General features: G+C 50.1%; 1 protein-coding gene across 19 annotated transcripts in view; it reads right to left on the reverse strand.

Moving 5' to 3' along the window:
• KALRN (kalirin RhoGEF kinase) overlaps positions 1–22,818 on the reverse strand; it is a 640,493-nt gene that overhangs the window by 28,133 nt on the left and 589,542 nt on the right. For 10 of the 19 annotated variants that reach the window (XM_036447859.2, XM_036447857.2, XM_036447855.2 and 7 more), the window contains 6 exons: positions 21,410–21,595; positions 20,913–21,084; positions 17,254–17,492; positions 15,207–15,463; positions 11,440–11,563; positions 10,297–10,356 (listed from right to left, as the gene is read on the reverse strand). In XM_036447859.2, coding sequence (XP_036303752.1) covers positions 10,297–10,356; positions 11,440–11,563; positions 15,207–15,463; positions 17,254–17,492; positions 20,913–21,084; positions 21,410–21,595 — 1,038 coding nt within the window. Of the gene's footprint in view, positions 1–10,296; positions 10,357–11,439; positions 11,564–14,371; positions 15,464–17,253; positions 17,493–20,912; positions 21,085–21,409; positions 21,596–22,818 lie in introns of those variants that run through there. The other 9 variants (XM_036447869.2, XM_036447851.2, XM_036447854.2 and 6 more) reach the window with 5 other exon arrangements.

Below are 22,818 nucleotides of genomic sequence, written 5' to 3' on the forward strand. Positions count from 1 at the left end.
AACCTTTCATTAAAGGAGAAAAGGCACAGCCAGAGCTATTGACTGTGGGCTCTTCAGGGACAGGAACCACTCGTCATTCACCTTGTGCCTCTGGCTCAAGCATGGGGTCTGCTGCCCACCGGGCATGAATGCATGTTGGCTAAACGAGCATTTGGTTTTTGTTCTCATTTCAGTCCTCCTGAGAATTGAGGACTGGTTCATAAAGAGAATCTGTAAACAGGGCCAAACGGTTCATACAATAATCACTTCTGGTATATTGCAGCTTGCCGAGAGCCTGTTTTCAAACACAGATGGCATGCAAACTTTTTGGGAAGTGATTAAAAAGCAATAAAACCGGTTGCCTCTGAGAGAGGAGGTGTCTGGGCACGGGGGTGTGTGAACTCTGAGCGGGCAGAATGGGAAGAACCCACTCCCTATGCCAGACGAGTCCTCCCGTCTGGAAACATTCTTAAAGCAGCCCGGCCTCAGCTGTATCTATGACGTGGGAACAATGAGGCCTGCCTGGAATGGTGTTTGATGTGAGGACTCGTTCGTGGGTGAGGGTTTTTGTGAGCTGACCTGGGTGAGGTGGTGGTGTCTGGCAGCCAGGAAGGCAGACCTGCTTGCTGCCTTCATGGGGAATCCGCTGTGGAGTCTATGGAACGAGATGACATGGGTACAGTGGCCGGGTGGGGCCTGGCTGGTGTTAGTGACTGGCCTTCCACAGTGTGAAGCACGACCTCACCCTGCCCCACCCCCACTTCCTCAGAAGGACTCCGGGAAAAACACTTCGGGAAAGTGGCCAACTTTGTTCAGTGGCCTGCCTTTCCCATCCCAGTGAGAATCCACGAGGAGCAAGACAGCGAGTCCCCACAGGGGTCTCTGAGGAGACAAACGACCAACCGGAGCGATGAATGGCAGTTCCTACGCTATAACATTGTAAGGGGGGTTTCACAACAGGCACTGAGCAGTAAAACAGCACCCCAACTGCTGCTCAGAGGGTGTTGCGCCTTCTTTCTCTTTGTCACCACAACACCAACATTGTGATTAAACACGGCGCTGGTGAGAAAGCAAATCCTCCTGGCCTGGGTGCAGGCATCGGCGGGAAAGTTGGAGAAAGGTGGCCAATAGGCCTCACTGCAGGTCCTCTACCTACAAGGGCTGGTGGAGGCCCCCGGCCTGGTCTGGGCGTCACTGGGACCAGTAACAATGGCACCAACAGATGCAGACTTCCGCAGTGGGCACAGACTGCTGGCAGCCTCCTTCCTCTGCTCCCTGGGAGGAAGTGCCGCTCAGGGGTTATCTACTTCCCTTTCCAGATGAGACAGGGAAGTCCGTATAAGATCCGAGAGATGGTGTGAGGACTGGCCCTGCCCGCTCCTTCCGCCACAGCCTTTGGCGCAGAGGCAGGGCTCTGGGGAAAACGCGGTGAAAGTTGGTCTCAGATGCCCAAGGCCACCTGCTCACCTTTGCCCTCCAACCCAACTCTATTTGGTCCTCCTCTTTAACCTCCCCCAGCAGGGACAGGAGCCTGGGAAACACCCATGCTAAGGATTTCGTTAACTTTGAATCTGGATTGTGTCCTTAGGTGATTCCTCCCAGTTTTCCTCCTGAGTGGAAGCAGATCCGAATGGGGCCTGGAGCAGGGCTGTGGCCGCCTCTCAGGCTGCGGTGGAAGAGCCTTCGTATTGGTCTACGGATTCCTGTGGACGGACTTCTGGGCCTAGGTGGGCAGGGAGCATGTGTTGTTGAGTGTTAATGCCTCAGATCCTGGTACATATTTGTCGAAGCAAGGGAAACTTAAAGGGGTGGGATCCTAATTCGGGGAGGAGAGTGGAGAAAATGTCTTGCATGAACTTGGGGGTTTTCCTATTCCCATGACTCAGAATGTGACTTGCTCTGGAACTCCATTGCCAGCCCGTGTGGAGACTCAGGCAGAAGTGATCGTCCCTCCTCCATGCTCTTCCTATGGCTCTGCCCATCTGCCCATCTATCCCGGCATCTTCCCTGCAGTTACTGCCCCACCAGGCTGTGAATCCTTTAAAGATGGCCACCCTTTTACATGTCTCATGTACCACCTGGTATGCTGCTTAACACAGCCTTTTTGCACAGAGCAGGAGATCAAGTATTTGTTGAAGCAAACTCACGGAGGTCACACAATGAGCAGATAAGGATTCTGGCCCCCTGACCACCGGGTCTAACGACCACTGCTCATGTGTGAAGGGATGTGAGGTGTCAGGCTGGGACCTGAAGGGTTCATCGTAAGCTGCCCCGTTTTTTAAAACCGAATGCTCCCCTTCCTCAGGAACAGTCTGGAGAGCCATGTAGAGTGGCAGGCAGGAAAGGGGAATCCAAGACAGATGGGGAAAGGTGACACTCCTTAAGTGAAATGCACATGGCTCTCTCTCTGGGAGCCCAAATGCAAGAGGTCGGCCTGGCATAGACCACGTGGGGAAGGCTGGTGAGGACTCGGGTTTATTTGAACAGCAGAGGGCGGTAGGGGGTAGTACTTCCTCCTGGATGGGAGAAAACCATCACATTGTGGTCCGTGGCACCTTCATGCTTCCTGCTGGAGAGAATTTCAATGTTTCCCGGATTTTCCTTCAAAATGGGAGGTAGCAGGAGAGAAGGACAGGTAAAATCAACCAGCACCAAGCAGCAAACTGAGGTCTGAAGACCTCTTCAGTCTATTTTTCTTGCCAGTCGATGCCCACGATTCTGCCTCAACGTCCTCACAGTGAGGTTGAAATCTGTCTAGAAGCGCAAGTAACCACTGACTCCAGAAAATCACCCCACCCCGTTTTTTCTAAACGCCTCAGCACCAGCCACCAAACAGTTCAAAGCTACATAGCGAGAACGCTAAAGGAATAAAAATGGTCAAAAGAGACTCAAAATAAATGCCCTAAACTGAACTCAGCTGCCTCGAATGAACCAACGTTTCTATTCTCTGCCTCTTCCTTCTCTGCCCTTTGTGCTGGTTCATGGGAATCTGTGCTCAGGGGAGGAGGGAAAGGGGTTTTAGATGATTTTAGGTAACGAGAGTTGGAGATTCAATGAACAGATCTAAGAGAAACAATTTCTAAAAATTTAGGTATGATTTCTGGTTTGGAGGTTTAACCCTTGAAGTTTTTCAAACTTCTGAAATTTTAGAAAACAGTTTTCTAAATGTTTAGAAAATCTTCCTACCTCTGCTCATTCCTACATGGACACAAGCCGCAATTGAACATAAGCAAATGCAACTCAATCCCAAACGGCACTAGAACAGTCTCTGAACTGGTTTCTTACTTCCCGACTGTTTCCACTATCATTTAATTCCAAGTATTTCTTTTTCAACTTTGATTTAGCTCTTTGAATCTAATTGTAATAGAAATATCTTATAATTTCCAAACGTATGAGATTTTTAAAAATTATAGTTTTGTTTCTGATTTTTCATTTAATTGCTTTGTGGTTGGAGTAGGTGGCCTATGTGATACTGCTTCCTTGATTTTTTTATGAGTCAACTTTTGTAAGAAGTTCCGTGGCTTCTTAAGAAGAATGTATACATATTAATTGTTGGGTATAGGTCTCTGTGGATTGCCAAGGGTCAAGCACATTGTTTTATGAAGATTTCTAATCCAAATCCCTCTCCCAGCCCTCCTTGGTATTTTGGTTGGAGAACATTGAGTGTGTCCTCAAAAATTAAAAGGATAAAAATGTGGCTTTTAACAGAATAATGAAACAATCTATAACCCATCACAAAACAGTTGAGGGGAAAGGAAGGCAAGAAGGAGGCGTACTGGGTGTCTGCGTTGCTCTTAGGGTGCTCTCAGCAGCCTGGGTGCCTGTCGGGAAGGATCTGGGCTGGGTGGGGCTGAGGACAGTCCCTGGCCGTGGTAAAACTTCCTTTTCATAAATCACATTGCCAGCGTGGAGGCCAAGATCTTGACTTTGGATACAGTCTTTATGGGCGAATGTTTTGAGTTCTTATCCCTATCCCCCCAACTTTTTTTTTTTTACTGAGCTAAACAACCTCCCAGAAGTCTAAGGACCCACAACAGGTTAAACCTGGCTCTGAGGACAAGGGGGAGTGAAAGGTTGACTTGGGGACTCAGCCGCCAGACAGGATGCCCACTCCCTGGGCCTCCACAGTACTCACTGCGATCCTGTAATGCTCTGTGTTATTACATTCTGATGCAGTGCATTGCCTAGGACAGTGGTTGGCAAACTGCGGCTTGTGAGCCACATGTGGCTCTTTGGCCCCTTGAGTGTATGGCTCTTCCACAAAATACCACATGTGGGTGCACACGTACGGTGCGATTGAAACTTCGTGGCCCAATTTGGTCCGAAGGTTGTGGGTTATTGTTAAGCTGAAACTTCGTGGCCCGTACGCAGAAGTCGGTTTTCGGCTCTCAAAAGAAATTTCAATCGTACTGTTACATGTGGCTCTGTTGACTAATGAGTTTGCCAATCACTGCCCTAGGACATCTCATCAGTGAGCCTGCACAGCCGGGGTGGGCAGGCTGAGGGAGGGAGAGTGTGGCCTTTGCTCCTCTAACAGCTGGTCCTGAGAGCAACTTCTCCCAGGTCAATGGCACTTCCTAATCCCATTAGTAGGCACCCTAAATGACACGAGCTGGGCCTCCATTCAGGGGCGGGAGCCACGGGACACACATGACTGAGGGTGTATGATACGATGACTGCATTGGCCTGAGAAACCAATGGAACGTCCTTTGCGGGCCTCCATGAATGGAAGCCTGAGTCACTGGGAAAGGGTGGGGTGAAGACAAATAATTACCCCAACTGTCAAGAGACTTAAAAAGTTGTTGAGGAAGAAATTCTCCTCCAACCAGCAGATGTGCAACAAGGGAGGGCCCTGTCGTGACCCTCCTAAGGAAGTACCGGAGCCTCAGTGACAGGCTTCCTCTGTATACCACGCCAAGTCTGGCTCCTCAAAGCACCACCATCAAACCTGCTCTTTTCATTGGTTGGATAAGGATGACCTCTCTGGAGGGTAAGAGCACCCCACCTTCACTGGACGGTTGGAAGGAACAAAAAACGTGACAGATGTGAGTGCACGGAGGACCCCTGGGAGAGGCGCTGGCTCTGCCAGCTAAATGCCTCCGGGGCAGACTATAACCCCTTCTGCACGCAGGGATGGAGCAGAGCGAGGCACGAAGAGCGAGTCTCCAGGCCAAAGCCATCAGATGCGTTACAAAGAAAATACTTTGTAAAAATAAAATGAGAGCAATGTGATGCTTCACTTTCTTTTCTTCAAAGAGCTCTTTTCACACACAAAACATCTTTTTATAAAATGCAGAAACAGGCGGGTGGAAATTCAGTGGCGGTGCCAGGAGGTCAGTCACCGGACAAGGGGGCAAGTGTGTCCTTCCAGCGGGCTGGCCAGGAAGCCGAATCTGGGACAGAGAAGCTGCTGAGGTGGGAGCAACAGGCCAGCTCTTGGAAGACTGGAAGGTGGAGCTGGGGAGAGTGGGGTTGGGGAGGGAATAAGGTCCTTTCCAGCTACTGCAGTTCTCCCCCCGGGGGAGGGAGCCGACAATGCAGCCAGGCCTCAGGTGGCCATTCCTGCCACGGCCCCCCCAAAAGCAAGTTTCTGGAGCAAGGCAGCAAATCTGCTGCTGCTTCTTCTTCTGGGGTCTCCTTGGTTTCAGAATCTGAAGCTCAGGAGGGTGAAGGGTCTCTGAGTCCTTGCTGCTCACCTCAGGTCTGCAGGGCGCTCCAGGCTCCCCATCACTCACAGCAGCCCCTGTGCCCGGGAGCCGTGCCGCCTACAGAGAGCCCGGAGCCCAGAAAGGCCAACGGCCTGAGCCCGCACAACGGCCAGTGCCCGGGCTGAGTCCGTTTTCCACGCCAGGCTGCCTTTGTGTGATTGTTATTTAACTTGTCCTTCAGCCTTGGAAAGCTGGGATGGGCGGAAATGACACTCCTCTTTGTTGAGTTGGAACAATGAATAACAAATTTATACCGAAACGGAGGCAGGTCCCAACACCTGGCAGGATTCGTGTTTTAGGTTAAAACCACCTGGAGATGGGGTGCTGCAGATAAGCAGGGTGCGAGGGTGGGGGCCACGAGGGACAGCCGGATACTGCCTTCAGGGCACCTTCTCACTTTCCAGCAGAAAGTGACAACGCCCTCTGCCTCAGTTTCCTCTCTACAGGAAGCCCCCATCTTCCCAGGGGCTGAAGGGAGGAGGGACTCGGGGAGTTATGGTTTAGTGGGTACAGTTTCAGTTTGGGATGACGACAAAGTCTGGAGATGAGTAGAGTGACGGTTGCACGGCTTGTGAAGGTGTTGAATGCCGCTTGGAGATGGTGAAGGTGGTCCATTTTATGTCCCGTATGTTTTACTGCAATTTAAACAACACAGGAAGGGACGAGGCTGACTAGTTTCCCAAGTTTTTGTCGACTCTGAAAGTCGATGATTCTGACCCTAATTAGAAATTTTCTCCCCATTTAGCTTCACCTTTCTAAGTGTCTTCTCTCCCTCCTCTGTCAGAACCTCTCCCACAAGATCCCAACCCCGTTCTTCCTGCAGATAATGCTCCTGAGACAGTGCTCCAAGCTGGCGTTATGCCCACGGGTAAGGTCGCACCAGATGCGATGTACAGTCTTTCTGGAATCCTGACCCCCTTCTCCTCTGATGGACTGACCTTCTCTGCTCTAAGTAGTATTGGGCATTAAAGAAAAATAAAATTAAGATGCATATAATTAACTGCGCTTGACCTCAAGGCTGGGCGAGGAATCCTCGTCCCTGAGGACAGAGGCTGGGAGGCGGGTCAGGCCTCCCCGGTCGAGTGCAGGATGTGGCCAGCTGTGCCGGGCGGGAGGGCAGGTGCTGGAACCCAGCCTCCACACCGTCTTGGCAGCTCCTTGTGTGGCGTGGGTGTGGGAACCTGCCTCACCGGGGTCCTAAGAGAATCCAGAATCAGTCAGGCTTCTCAGAGGTGGGTGTTGGCTGGAGGGCCGCGCTGAGCCTCAAGCCCCGAGCCTGCTCTGGCCTGGGTTCCAGGCAGACACTGGGGGCAGGGCAGGATGGAGAAGCTGCCAGGTGGGCACCATCACATCTACCCTCCTTTCCAGCGAAAGGCAGTCTGCGCTCTACGCGGCCCTGGAAAGTGGAATGAATGTTCACTTGTTCCCAGGAGAGCTGAGGGTTTGTGTTTTGCCCGATTGGACTCTTGCTGCGCGTAGAAACCTTCATCTCGGCTCTCACAGCCCCTCCACTCCTGTCCCCAAAGTGTGGCCAGTGCAAGGCCCGGAAGGCGAGGAAGGAAGCCGACCCAGGGTCAGCTCCCAGGCATTTCTGGAGCTGTGGCCAGGGGCCAGCGGGCGAAAAAGGGCTGCTGGGCCACGAGGGACCACGCAGACCTGGAGGCAGCCTGTGGAGGCGAGCGGCATGGCTGGCGGTGCTGGGAGGGGGTTGTAACGGAGAACATGTACAGGTCCCTGCAGCGGGAGGGATGGAAACACTGGAGCAGAATTCCCTCCTTTAGATTCCGGGGTGTCCTCAGAAAGCTTTGTAAACCAGATTCCTAGGGTCCAAGGTGATATATTGTCCTCTTAGCTGTGAAGGATGTGCCCACTTCTCCCTAAAATAGTGCGGTGGGACATATGCCAGCTCCGAGGGCAGCAAGCAGCTTGTTTAAGCAAGGACCCTGGGAAACAGGTCCTTATTGGGACCCTTCAATCCACCAAAAGAGAAGGAAAGGGTGCTTGGGTAGTGACATGCTGTGGAGGCCAGGTAAGAGCCTATACACAGCTAGGAGTGGCTTCGACGTGCTGGCACAGAACAAGGGTAGGCAGCCGACAGGGCAGGATGCAGCAGCAACCTAGCATGGCAAGCACACAGGGCTGGGGGGCCAGCCAGGGCTCCGGACACAGGCTCCGGGCCACGGGAGTGAAGTAAAGCTCAGTAGAGCACAGGGACACATTCCCAAGGAGGCAACACCCATCACAATAACCAGGTTCTGAAGACAGGAGTGAGGCTGGGAACCAGGCGGGGCCTGGGAATGCTGCCCAAAGCTCTCACTGTAGCAACAAGTGGCCTTCTGAAGGCGGGCCTCCCACCTGTTGCTCAGGCTCAGCTCTCTCTCAGTGCACCTTCGGCCAGTTCTCCTCTGCAATGGACAGTGCACCGAGGTTCTACGTAAGGTTCTACTTACCTCCCCCTTGAGGACACTCTCAGCGCACACGGAGCAGTGTGACATCCTGTATCGTACTTGTTATTTGTGTCTGAAAATCCTAAGCTAGCCGCGGCGCTGCTCTCCCTCCGTACCTGCTCCCGTGCTCAGGGTTAGCTTCACGGCGGCAGCACGGTGCAGAGGGGCTCGCTGACGCGAACAAGGTGCATATGGAGCACGTGAGGGCTGCGCGCGCACCAACCACAGGAAACGCTGGGTTCACCCGAATATCTGCAGCTTCCAGCCACGTACCCCTGAAGAGTTCCAGGGCATTGGAATGTGAAAACCTTTTGGACACGCATCAAGACCGAGTTCGGCTTTCCCGGGTTCGGCATGGACAGCCTCATGCTTTTGCTTATGTACCTCCAGCACCTCTGGGTACCCGCCTCCTTCAGCCGTGCAAAGGCTGCAAGCGCTGGAGGAACAGGAACCTCGGAAATGCATGCAGCTCACAAAGCGGGGCTCAGATGTATGTGTGTGTGTGTACGCATGCACACGCTTAACTAAACGCAGAATGGCCCTTGGTGTGTGCTCCTCTCCGGGCCCACATTCCCGTGCCCACTTCTCCCTCTAAAGGGCAGAGTAGCAAAGCTACTCTTCCCCCCCAGGCCCCCGCGCTGAGAACGGCCCCAGAGTGCCCTCTGAACACAGATATCTGGCTTTCCCCTCCCTCGGCTCACAGATGGCATCTCCAGAACACTTAGGCTGGCGATACAGGGCCACCAGGCAGCTACAAGCCTATAAGCCGACAGGTGTGGGCCCCACGGGTGCTGGGGCCTCTCCCATAGAAGGCAGGGAGAGCAGAGCCAGACTCCCAGCTTCCTAATGCTCACTTCCTCCCAGCGAGGAGCAGTGCACAGACCTACACCTGCTGGATGTAGCGCTGCGGCAGCAGCCGCAGCCACGGGGGACAAAACAGCCTGGCGGGACCCCCACTTCCAACCGCTTGTCTCTGGCTGATTCAACTCCATCGCATCTTCCCCAGCTGCCTGCCATGTCTCGGGCAGCGTGGTCGTGCTTGGGTTTTGTGGAGGTTGTCATAATACGGTGGTGGATTTCTTTGGGATTAGGTCAAATTAGAATTTAAAAAAAAATCCATCTTGTTTAAGTGAAAAACTTAGGGCTTTAAAAAGAACAAGTTGTTTTTGTTTTTGTTTTTTAAATTCTCTACTTGTCCTAAACTTTTATCCATCATCGGAGACGGAGGCACAGATTTGGAGGAAAGCATTTCAGTGAATTCTGAAAATGGTAGGGAACGCCAAGTCCCAGGTTGCTCGAATTCTCCAGGGTTTGCACATTCACAAAGGCTTTGTTCATTGGTATTCCAGGTGAGTGTCCCGTTCCCATAAGCCCTGATGGTTTCCAGCAGAGAAGGAGCTGGAAGGTGATTCGAAGCTCTTGTGGGTGCAGGTAGGGGTTCCATCCCGCATCCCTATTACCCCGGGTGGGAAGGCCCCAGGGCCGCGTTTCAGCCTCCCTGTCTCTGGAAAGAGGGCCGTCTCAGGGCTCTTTTCCTCGGGGTGTGCACAGCCACTGCCCGGGAGCTCTGGGCGCCGGGCAGAGGCAGGCGCTGGCGTTGCTGCCATCTCCCATTTGCTGTCAGCCAGCTGTGACTGGGTGCCAGGTCTCCGCAAAACCATGGATAGAACATAACTTTGCTGGAGTCTTGAGGGAGGAATAGGCCCCGTTGGAAGAGCCAGATAAAGAGAACAACAGGGAGAGAAAAAGAGGAAACAGGGAGGAGGGAGCAACAGAAGCAGGAAAACTAAGACAAATGGGTTCTCGTCTCTCAGCTGCAACCCAACCACTGCTTATAAAGCCATTTTCCATGAACAAAAAGTTGTGTTCTAAGTTCCCAATAGTGAAGCTGGGTGTTTTCTACACAAAGCCAAATCCACTGAAGAAGAAAACAAGCAAGCAAGCATTTAAAGGAAACGGTAGTGTGTGTTCTTAAAAAGACCTCTAGGTCGGATTTTCTATCATTGCATTTGTTTGCTTCAGTTGGGATGGAACACCCTGAGAGGCCCTGACGTAACGATTTTCCCTCGCCTGATTGGTCCCTTCCGCACGGCCACGGTCACAGAGCACATAAAAGAGACAATTATCATCGTAGGAAATAGGACAACAATAGCTGCTTCTACCTCCATGCTAGTATTAGGGTCAAGATCGTCACACTCTGACTCCTCGGAGCTGTTCGTCTCCTTGGTGGGCAGCATGAGGAAGGGGGAGAAAGAGAACACAGTTAGAACACAGGCAGCTTTGGCGAGAGAGAGCGAGAATGTCAGAGAAGCGCGGGCAACGGGCAACTGGGCAGAGGAGGACCCAGGCGGGGTGTGGTCGTCAAGGCGGCAGCATGCTCTTGTCAGGAGCGGAGGCTGGGAGCGTGTGCAGCCGCTCATCCCATGGGAACTAGCAATGGAAGCAACTGCATGAAGCATGAGAGCTGTCGGATCGAGACCGTGGTCTTCGGTGAGGCTGGCCTTCCCAGATGAGGGTGAAGGAGGGAATACAATTTCTTTTCCCCAAGAAGGACGTTAGCATGGGTGTTGGGCGTTCTCATTTTGCTCAGGAAGGGGCGTGGGGGAAAGTGCCAGGTAGATAATCACACGTTATAGCACAATGACACGTCAGCAGTCTAAGCCATTTTGCAGGGGCAAAATGTAAAGGAAACAGATCACACGGTTTTGAGACAGGAGGCAACCAGGGTCTGCCGAGGCCTAGACTTGGTGAGAACAACAGGTGGCTTAGGTCAGAGCAGACTTGGGCGTTTGCAATGTGCTACCCTTCCCTGCTGTGCATGGGCTGCAAAGTGATGTCTGGATTCTGGGGAAAAGAAATGAAACTTGGCCAAGGACACAGTGGCCCTTAAACTCCAAACCTCAGACTTCACAGGGTTGAGGGTTTGGAGAGCACCCCTAACCTCTTCACCCCACATGGGTTGTCTAACCTACGATGCCAAATGGGCAACTTTGGAGAACTTTGTTATGAATCAAGCACCTTGCGTTTCTAAGAGAACAATGCTGCAGATAATTTTGCTATAAAACATCTGCACAATATAAAGTTGTGAAAGGAAAAAAAAAAAAAAAGAATACTTACTTATTTGAATCGAAGTTGCCAGGAGAAACAAAAAATAAAAAATAAATTGATCTTGCATGCAAAAACCTGTTCGTCTACCTCCCCTCTGGCTCCCACGCTGGGAAGGAAGATCCCCATCCGCCCATTGCCTCGTGAGGATGCTGCGGGGGGTGGATGGGGTGGGATGCAGCTCCGAGGTCCTTACTCACTTTAACAGAGACTTTGTGGCCCAGAATATCCTTGGGTTTACGAGACCCTGTGGCTTCATTTTTACCCGAGTTCTCCACTTCCGCCCGCTTTCTCATGCGTAGAGTATGCCATGAGCATGACTTCCTGTTGTACCAAAAAATGCACCAATCAAAATGGCAGGTCAGGGCAGAGAGAGGCAGCAGGCAGGCTGGCCACCTGTGGGTGTCGGTAGGTGAGGGGCTCCAGTCATGCCCCAGCGTCAGAGGCCCCAAACCTGCATGCCAGCTCCATGACCTCACCTCCAACGGGAAGTGAGTGAGGATGCACTGACCCGCCTGAGATGTGCAAGGTGGACCGCGGCGTTTGAGAAAAACATGAGCATTGGGTTAGTAAACGCTACTGTGGGCGAATTTTATAAAACACCGATGAGGTCTTATAGGACTAAGGCAGTCCCTTACAGAGGGGTTTGGTGGACAAGGGGTTTAGTGGTAGGGGAGGGGGGAGGAAAGATAAAAGGAGTTTATTCTCTAGTGGTTAAGCTACTGGCACTTCCCCAGGATCGTATGTAGAGATCCAAAAGGATGATTTTGAGGTTTCCATCTCCTTATTTGTGTTTGGACTGTGGCCACTCCCAGACACTGTGGCACAGATAGGATCTTCAGGGGCACTGGACTCATTTATGGGGGTATCTTAGGAGAAAGGGTTTTTGGCCCATGTTCTCCACATCACTGGGTGTTTGTATTATACATGTGGGGCTTGGGCAACCACTCAGTGGTCCTAGGGTTTTCCTCTTGGGAGAAGAACCAATATGTGCCCTCCGGAAGGCGAGGGTGACCATGCTGTCCTAACTTTTTTCCCCATGAGGGAGGTGAGAGCTACATCTTCACAGACTGCTCAGAGAAGCTCAGAGCAGAGCTCTTGATATGTTAGGACTCAAAGACAAAGACACCAAAAGCCATGTCCCACACGGTACGGATGACCTTGGTCGGCCATAGTAATTCCAGGTGTGGCCGCAGAGTCTGGACGAAGCTCTAATAGTGACTGAAATAAGTGAGGTGAGTGAGGTTGGCTTCCCTTCAGTGTCTCCTTGTTCAGCGTAGGCCTATGGCGGACCAGAGCTCAGTGAAAAGAGCCTTCATTAAGGGAGAGAGAAGAGAGAGAGGCATATGAAGTTTAGGAGGATACTCCCAAAGGTATAACATCCCCTCCACAAATTCCAGATATGTTAAGGGATTTTAGGAAGTTCTGAGAAAGGTGTCCCCAAAATATTTATCACTAACACACATGGTCAAAAATCTAACTTTCTGAGTAGGTAAGAGCAATCATAGTCACATTCTTGAATCTTTTGGGGGAAGTGGGGTCCTTTAAAAGGCAAGTCTCCTGGACAGACATTTTCTTGTAGCTCCTAAAGAGACAGGCTGTGAGGGACCCCTACATGCCAGCTCCTAACCCCACCTGCTGTACCTGAGTGAGACCCAGTCATAGAAACTTATCTTAGGTGATAGCGCTTTGTTAATTGTAGAGTTTCATCTTGTATCTGCTTCAAACCCATGTTTCTAGTCCTCTCTGAGAATACGAGTCAGGCAAGTCCTTGCTGAAGACTCCTAGCAGATAGTGTGTGTGTGTGTGTGTGTGTGTGTGTGTGTGTGTGTGTGTGAGACGACCCTCTGGGTCATTCTGGGGCATGCTTGGTGAGACACTAGAAACGTTACAAACTGCTCCGAAGGGGGACTCAGAGCAATACGAGTGGCGGTGGGACAAGCTCAGTTTCATGTTCTTCTTCCCAGGAGAACGCATCCTCATGGTCTGGGGAGCTCCCATCTCTTGGCCACAAGCCCAGGGATTGATGTGGAAACAGGGTTTTGGTGACACTGACCCATACGCATCACATGGACTCTGACCTCTGTGGTCACAGCAGGCCTCGGGGGAAGGTACGGTGAGTGTCCTTTACTGATAAGTGACACCCACTCTCAGTCAGCTGCTCGACTCCCCCCCTCTACCCCCATCCCCACTCCCCCCGCCTCCCCTTGTGTAAGAGCAGCTGACAAGGAACCAAAGCGACCAATTTGTATCGATTCTGTTCTCTCTCACCCAGCCTGACCCCTCCTACCTTCCCCACAGAAGATGTGAAAAAGTGACCAACAGACTGGAAGGCGAGGAGGAAGACCTGATGATTAGATCACAAGTCATTACGTGTCCATTCTGTGAAGCCACTGATTCATAACAACGTCAATGCTTTCAAGGCCTTTGTTCCCAAGGCTTCTTAAAGGGCACTGGAGCCAAGTGACTTTAGGATAAAATGTGTTGGGCCTCTTTGTGCCTTAGGGGCCACTACTGATTCCCAGGTGGGCCCGTGATTGCCTAGAAAGGTCAGGGCCAATTCAGCAGCCTCCTCCCTGGAGCTGCAGAAGGGCCAAAGATGCACATTTCCATCGGTGACCCTGCTCAGACATCTTACAGGAGCTCCTTCCGTCCCCGACAGCCATGACCACACCGCATGGAAAGCAGCGGGTGCAAGCCAAACACTACCTTCTACTCTAGTCATTCATCTACGTCAACACCTCAAGGTCGCTCAGTTGGAGAGTATCCAATCGGCCTCCTTCCTCCTCTCAGAGGTTAGAGAAAACCAACGGGGGCTATTTAGAAGGGAAGACTGGGTGGGGTGGGAGCCTTTGCAACTGATTGTGTGGAAAAGACTGTCAGTGCACTCAGCCAACTTCGAAAATATAGAAAAGAAAGGAAAACGAAAAGGGGTGGGGAGAAGAAGAAGAAGAAGGAGGAGGAGGAGGAGGAAGAGAAGGAGAAGAAGAAGAAGAAGGAGGAGAAGAAGAAGAAAAAGGAGAAAAGGAGAAGGAGAAGGAGGAGAAGGAGAAGGAGAAGGAGAAGAAGAATTCGCACATTTAAAAGTCCCAGAGTAGTGAAATGGGGAAAAAGGGTCAACTAGTCTTGAACCTCATTAAAACATGCTCATGGTGAAAATTTATTTTACATATTTAAAATAGTACATTTAAAATTATTAGTTACATTACAGGTACAATGATGAACATTGTGACTCTCCATTATATTGCACAGCCTGACTTCATCCATATGGGTTTCTTTAAATAGTGCAAAATTCTTTGTACAGGAATGTGTTCGGAAGGGTCTTTGCAACCAAAATCAGAAAAAAGAAATATCTTACAAATGACCATGAACATATATTAAACGAACAGGGAAGGGGAAATAAAAAAAAAAAAAAAAGTACAATCTGTACAGAGGAATTGCCATAGACAACCAAAAAGTCTCCTCTCTCCTGGGAGAAGCAGCGGCCTCTGACCTGCACAGGTCTGGCATTTGTGCTAAGGTAATTTTTTGGTGTCAATCGAAAAAAAAAATATATATATATATATATCAGCAACTTAATCCAATATAAATAGAAGTCCAGTCCAGTGAATCCTGCGGTGGGCCACGCGGAGCCACGGAAGGCATGCTCTGTCACCTAGGGTCTCAGTAGGGCTCTTTTCTTAGCGGGAGGGAGAAAGAAAAGGGGGGGAAAATGAACAAAAATTATAAACAAAATGGAAAGGAAAACCACCGCCACTACCATCCATCCACAAAAACAAAAGACTCAAGACCCTTAGGCCTGGGTGCCGGGCTGCGGGGGCTCCGAGCCCTCATGCAACGCTTCTGTTGGTGGTGCTGTCGCAGTAATTCCCTACCATGTGTTTGCACTTTTGTGTTCTTGGTTTGTTTTGGAATTTTTTTTTATATCCACATACTTCTCTCCCGGGGAAGCCACCGAGGCACTTACTTGATGCTCCCGTCACTATTTTCTGTGGCCGCCATGGCTTTGGTGAGGGGCGCCAGGATGCTGCCCGGGACCCAGCCCTCGGCCGCGGGCGAGTGGTCGCTGGCGGGCTGGTACACCAGGCACATGTTCTGCTGGTTGACGGCGAGGACCTGGACCACCTCACCCTGGCTCACACAGATCTCGTTCTCCTTCAGTGCATAGTAATCTTTGATCACGGCCATGGACGAGGTCTCATTGCAGCCTCCCAGGTCGCTCTGCTGCGGGACAGGGCGAGAGGGAGCCAGATACAAGAAGGCCGTGGCGCACCCGGCCCGCTCTGCATCCTGGGTGGGCAAAAGCCCAACCTCCCGCGAGCACGGGGAGAGGATCTTGAGTAATAACATGGTATTCATAAACATACTCTTATTTCCTACAACACATAGAGTGTCCCCCCAAAAACGTATACATACGCACACTTTGAATAATTTAAAAGGCAGTGATTATTAAAATACATTTCTTTTTCAAAGCTGAGCTATCAGGTGTTCAAGTGTGTGTGTGTGTGTGTGTGTGTGTGTGTATGTATGTGTGTGTGTATATACATATAAATTTTTTTTGGGGGGGCACCCTGTATAACCAAGGGTGAATAGGTACAGATACGGCAGGCCTAGGGAAAGATGTAAACATACCTTCCGCCTGGAAGCCCCTCCCTAGCATGCAACCTTCCTGACTACGTCCTCTGATTAATGGAAGGAAAAGCATGGTACGGGCCCAGGGGCAGATGCACACCTGGGCAAAGTGGGGTCAGGGCAAAGGTCAAGCTAGAGGTCATAACGCCCAGGGGAAAGAACACAGACCCTTTGATACATTTTTTTCTTCCTTTTGAAAAATATATTGGTCTTACTCTGTTGCTACATTCTGACCCTCCTTGAGACAGGACTAACAATGAGCCATTTGCCCAATTCAAAGGCAAGGTCATGACCTATCCTAACCCAACTCCTGTAGGGACAGAACTCCTCCAGTTTCCCCAATTCTCATTTATGCAGAGGCACCACCTCTCTGGTCTTTTCACATGGCTCTGCACCAGGGAAGCTGCTTCTAGACAGACCCAGTAAGCCCCAGAGAGGCCTGGCTGCCTCACAGAGCATGGTGAGAGCCAGAAATGCTTCCAAAAGCTTGACAAAATGCCAATGTGACTTCAACGTATGCACAAGAGCAGGGTGGAACATCATTTCCAGGTGGTGTGATAAAATAGATTGGGACAGTGACTCCAGTACAGAACTGAAGTCAGACACTGTTAATTAAAAAACAAAACAAAAAAAACCACAACAACACATCAGTATCGTCTAATAATTTGGGTAAAAAGTATAAAATCAGAACATGTACAGCAAAATGTTCCTATTCACAGACCCACCGGGTTCTAGAGGAAACTGAAGCCTAATCTGGTACACTAACTCGCTGAGGTTCTAGAGCAAGTGAGCTGCAGAATTTGGAATGGAAACCAGATCCCCCAATTTCTCATCTTTCCTATGTGTTCTCTTGCTCCTCCTACCTGCTAGGATGAAAGCAACTGTGTACAGTGGGTCTACACTCACGTCTGTGGCTCTCCTCGTGGTGATGTCTGCATGATTAATTATCAATGATAAGCGTTTAATCCAAGACTGACATTAGCCAGTGGGTGGTGAAGAACTGTGAGTTGCTTCGGCAGCTCATCATTAGAAAAGGCAACGTCTTTAAAATGTCAAACATCAAAGTGGAGACATTTAGGTGATCCACACCACAACTATTTGGTGTAAACTGCCTGTTTTCATAATTGCTACTATAATAACACCTTACACTTTCATGGAGTTTCTGCTGATGACTATGGCTCCTGAACACAGTTTCTGAGTCGGAGGGAACTGGCCTAACACACTCAACTTGCAGGAAGAAAAGGGGAATAACTGAGACTAGTCCGTATCCAATGGGCTGTTCCTGCTCAAATGATCAGCACAAAAAGACGCTACTTCCTACCGTGAGCCCTGAGGCCATGCCCTCAGGGTGGCAAGGATGGGAACAGTGGGCTGTCACTTACCTTGCTGGCCTCAAACTTGTCTCCAGGCTGGTGGTAGTCAAACCCTGGACTGCCGTTGGAGGTAGATATCTTCAGGGGTGGCAGCGAGGGGTTATAGCTGGAGCCCTTTGGGGGCTTCTCAGAGCCCATGGGGATGGAGGAGTAGGGCCGGGGGCTGGCCTGGGGAGTCCTGGCAGGGGGGGCCCTCATCACAGCTGAGCTCCTCTCCTTCCGCTGGTACTCAATGGGCGACTGCAGTGCTGCAGAGAAGAGCGATGGTCACTCTGGGGCTCCCGCAGGGTGTGGGGACTTCTTAGGTACGGGCTCCATGCCAGGCACAATAAAGATACAAGAGGAAGACGCTACCCTGGTCGTTCTACTGTGAAAACGAAGAAACCTACCTGACTAATGAAAATACAAAGCCCAAGCAGTTGCCATAGGTGAGGTGCAAAGTGTCGTGCGAAAGGAGGAAGTGTGAGGTGTGGGTGCGTGTGTACAGGTGGTGGCGATAAAGAACTTCAGAGGAGGGCCGGCTGTCAGGCTGTGCGGGGCAGGCTCTGCAGGAAGGAAGCAAAGGTGGCGTGTGCCTGGGACGGAGTCACTACAGGCTTACGAGTCCGGATTTGATTCTGAAGATCATGAAAAGTGATTGGATGCATGAACGTGAATGTTTTCAAATTCAGACTCTCTGACCAGCCAGGCTGGGAGGACATTAACCTTGAAGTAATTGGGAGGAGAGACTGGAGAGGCTGAGATGAAGGAAACAAGCGAGAGGCCCAGCCCAAGCAGCAGCCGTGGGTATACAGAGGGACCTGCGTGGCAAGTGTTCTGGAGGCAGACTGGACTCCGACCTAGCCCAAGTGGTAAGGAAGGCAAGAATCGAGGGCCACACTGGTTTGGAGACTGGGAGAACGGTTGTCAAGGGGACAGAGGAAAAGCTGACTTGAAAGGAAAGACGTGGGCTTTGTTTCACTGAGTTTAAGATAACAAAGTTCCAAGGTCTGAGTCCTAAAGAGGTACAGCCAGACAAAGGCCAGCCGGGCCAAATTCTGCAATGACGACATCAAGGACTAGCCCGATAATGCTGGTTTTATCAGCCTTCACTGTAACAAATACTTCTGTGGGTTACCAGCTGGGGCCCGGAGAACTTTCCAGTATAAGAGGATTTCTGCACTGATCAGTATGAACTTCAACAGGATCTAACATCGGCCACAGTGCCTTCCTGTCTGAGGCCTCCGGAGGGAAAGACGGGCTCTGAGATGCCCGCACAGGTCTCTGTAAGCCTGCCTGGCCCTGGGTCATCGTCACACCCTTGTTTCCTGAGTGTGTCCAAGCGCAGAGCAGGATCTGCCGGAGCCCGGCCTTTCTCCCTGGAGAGAGCTCGGTGGCCTTAGGTACCGAGGTGTCTATGATCTGGCTCAGCAATAGTTCCACAATTCACTAACATTAGAAGAAAGGTCTCTTGGAACCAGGGCAAAGTCTGAATCCCTGACTGCTCAAAGGAATGCAGTTTTGCACTTTCAAAAGCAGAGAGACTTAAGTCGAGTTGTGAAGCAGGCCTTGTCAGACTGACCTCCTGAAGCAATACCTGCTATGGAGATGGGGTGCTCAAATGTTTGCATCGAGTCTGTATTCTGAAGTAGACCACCTCCAGAGCCTGTGTTCTGCCACCAGCCTCGATGTGCATGACATAGGTCTTCGAATGGGGAAAACTGAGCCTCTGCTGACAGGGTTTGCTTTCGGCTGGTGGGCACAGCGCTTATGCCCGTTCCTGTTTCTTTCTTTGCTTTGTTGGCTGGAGAGTCACCTATGTGTGTTCTACACTAGCAATTCTACTGCAGTTTTGTGGTTAAGAACCGGATTTTAGGTTATATAGTTCTAGGTTCAAGTCCTTGTTTTTGTGACTTTGGACAAGTTTCTTAACCTCTCTGAGCCTCTTTTCCTCACCTCAAAAACATATGATGACAGTCCTTACCTTTCCATGTTGATGGGAAGACTAAATGTGATAATACATGTGAAATGCTTAGCATGGTGCCTGGCACCAAGAAAGGATGGCATCTGCTATTTCAATTATTTCCAGCTTCATTCTTTTTCTCCTCCCTTGTTTTTCTTTGGTCCCGCATCAATGCACTTAGAAACCTCATTCCAGCTTACAGTCTATCAGAAATTCCCGATAGAGTGAAAGTTAATAAATGTATTTTATATATGCACATATTTTTTTGAAAAAGATTATTTTATCAGCTTAAGTGTTAATTCACAGTTGTACATTCAGACACTAAATTATATACAACTTTCATTACTATTCCTCAGGGCGAGGCTGGTGTTTAATTTTAGACTTTTTAGAATGAAAATAAGCCTAAAGATCACTTAATTTTTTTCTCTCAAAGTATTCTATAGTTGGGGGACCAGGAGACATCACCCAGAAAGACTTTCTGTAAGTGTGAAACTGCTTCGAAGTCTCGTGCTCTATCTTAAGAAGTCACGGCATCCTTTAATATGATTTCTTTGTTTTAAAATAAACACAGCGTGTTAAACCTCTTATCGGGGAGTGAAACTGATACTGCAGGGAGGTGTGCCATGTTTTCCTATTTCCAGGGTGGTTGGCACGCCATGGCACATGCCAGTGTGGGCAAAGCACTGTTTCTCCTTTTCACAAAATGAGCTGACTGAAGTCCAAGGAAAGATCCTTAACTAGTATGTGACCTTTAACCTTTCCCCACAGCACTCAGGCCCATGCGGGACATCGACTAATGCTCCATTTGCATCATATGACCGTGGAAGGGGTGTGTGTGTGTGTGTGTGTGTGTGTGTGTGTGTGTATATATATGTAAGCACATACAGCCCTATGTGCTTGCTGAGTCTCTGGTTATAACTTGCTTTGTTACTGGTTATATTTTGCCTTCATCTTTAAGCTCCATTTCTGCTCAGAGAGGCACCTGAGCTCATAACTACACAGAGTACCACTACTTTAACCTTGCACATGTCCTTTCCCACACCAACCTCAATATGCAGAAGACCCCCGTGGGGAAAACAAATAAAACAATGTAAATAAGATAGCGGCTCCACTTCATTCCAGACCACACAGCCCATTAGGGGACTCCTGCAAGGTCCACAGAGAGCTACATTCTCTGCGTCATCAACCTGTTCTAGGAAGTTCAAGGTATTACTGAAATTTGTGTGTGACCACCTCTTATTGGAAGAGAGGACTTGGGCAGGCTCTCACACTGTTGGGAGCAGAAGGGGCATTTGAACCGACCTGCCAAATTCCCAGTCTCTAGATAACAATGAAGAACCTGTCAGAATACCAGCCATCAGCCACCAAAGGGGAACACACATGTCACTGATGTCGGCCCCTAAGGGAAAGAGGGAGGCCCATCTCTGAATTTTGCCCCAATTATGACTGGCCGGTGATGGTGGCCACGAGGCACATGCCCTGTGTATTGGCTAAGGGAGTATCCCTACCCTTGGAGAGATGGGGCTTCTTTATAATGCTCCATCTGTTTCACTGGAGCATTCAGGTTCAGAAAAATTCTAAACGAAGTGTTTCTGAAAACGATGAAGTTGAACTCCATACAAAGTGTGATCTGGGCTAAGAACTCACCATAAGCCCAGACCCAAGAAGACTCAGGGGTGTGGGGTGCCATGAAATTGCCCTGCTAGAAGCCAGGCCCAGGACCCACCATTTAGGAAGTCTCGCTGTGTTTCTAAGACTTGGCTGATGTCCTGCACCCAGGCCTGCTGGATGTCAGCGTTGGCGGCTTGCAGAATGACCCTCTCCGAGGTTTCCCTGTTCATGAGCGCAAACTTGCAGGGGTCATGGTCCACGTCCTCCTCCAGGACCAAGTGATTCATCTGGAAGACACCAAGGTGATCTGTTCATATGTAAGCGGTTTAATAAAAATCAACAACGTATCACAGTTCCAGGGAAGGTTTTATTCAGGAGGTGTTTCCAAATTTTGTCCCTGGATCCAACAGCTAAGTACTGTGGTCTCCGTCTTGGAGACCTGCAGGATCCTGCTACAGACGGGCACTCCCCTGTCACTTTTCCCCACAGATGCTCATCCTTCATGCCCAAAAGGATAGGAGGCTGAAAGATCTCCAATGTTCAGGATCCTGACTCATTCCATGCCTTTGTCTGGCTCTTCCTTGTCCCTTCTCAACCCCACGGGATCCTCACCTTGATGCTCCTTTTGAACATGTAGCCCGGGGTGACAGAGCCCTTCCTGAGCAGTTCGCTGAAGATGACAATTTGCTCAAAGAGGAACACACGCCTCTCCTTGGTCCGGGATTGCATGCCTGCGTCCAGCTCAATCACGTAGAACGTGTCCTGCTGCAGCAGCTTCCCCTGAGCGGTCAGTGTGCCCTGATGGAGAGAAGGGCTGGGGTGAAGCAGATGAAAAACGGGACACCACCAGATTCTCCCCTCTATGGACACGGACAGCAGACATGATACCCAAACCCTCCGGGTTTAGTAAGAATCTGAATTAGGACCTGCCCAATCATCTGGGGTAGCCACAAAGGCCGTGAAGGGAAAGAGAAAGGAGGCTAAGGAACTACTAAGAAGCAGCCTGAGGGTAATGCCAGAAGGAAGGTAAGACGATTAACTAAAGAGATGTTCAGAATTGACACTGGCCCTTATGTTTTATTAGAAGGAAAATAGAAAGGAAGTGGCATTTAGAGCTCAAAGTGACCTTTCTGTGCCTGAAGCTCTGAGAAGTGTGCCTTCCCCGGCTCCCTTGCAGCATGGGCCAATGACATGGAGTTCTCTAGTGGCCAGAAGCTGAGAGCCAACCGTGGCCAGGAGAAGTGATATAGGCACAAACACACATAATCTGATGCATTGGGCCCCTCTTTTCTCCTATTATTTCAAAATGGAGGAAATTCTGAAGCCTTTGTCTCCTACAGGCTAACAGGTAAAGTTTGGGTCCCACAGTTTTATGCCCAAATTTTATAAGCTGATAGGTATTTTTTTAAGGTCCATAATCCTTTTTAAAAAATTGATTTTGAGAGAGGAAGGGAGAAGGATAGAGAAAAACACCACTGTGAGAGCAAAATATCAACTGGCTGCCTCCTGCATGCCCTCCACTGGGGATTGAACTTGCAACCTGTACATGTGCCCTGACTAGGAATCGAACTGGCAACCTTTCAGTGCACAGGACAATGTCCAACCAACTTAACCACACAGGCCAGGGCTTGCAATCCTTCTATTTTGTTGTTAATTCTTACCCAAGGATATTTTTTCCATTGATTTTTTTGAGAGAGTGGAAGGAGGGAGGAAGAAAGGAATGGAGAAAGGTAGAGAGGGAAACAGAATGGGAGAGAAACATCAATGTGTTGTTCCATTTGTTGGTCTCTGAAAGACCACTGACAAGAGGATCAGCATCTGATTCGCTGCCTGATTCAGATCAGAGTTCACAGGAACTGTGCCAAGAGCCAACCAACATTAATTGGTTGATTCTTGTATGTGCCCTGACTGGGATCGAATCTGCAACCTTGGTGTGTCAGGATGATGCTCTAATCAACTGAGCTACATGGCCAGGGCTTTTAATTTTCCTTTCATGTTCCTGAGTAACACGTTCCCTCTTC

The sequence above is a fragment of the Pipistrellus kuhlii genome, unplaced genomic scaffold, assembly GCF_014108245.1.
Source record: "Pipistrellus kuhlii isolate mPipKuh1 unplaced genomic scaffold, mPipKuh1.p scaffold_m20_p_2, whole genome shotgun sequence".
In the NCBI taxonomy this organism is placed as follows: Eukaryota; Metazoa; Chordata; class Mammalia; order Chiroptera; family Vespertilionidae; genus Pipistrellus; species Pipistrellus kuhlii.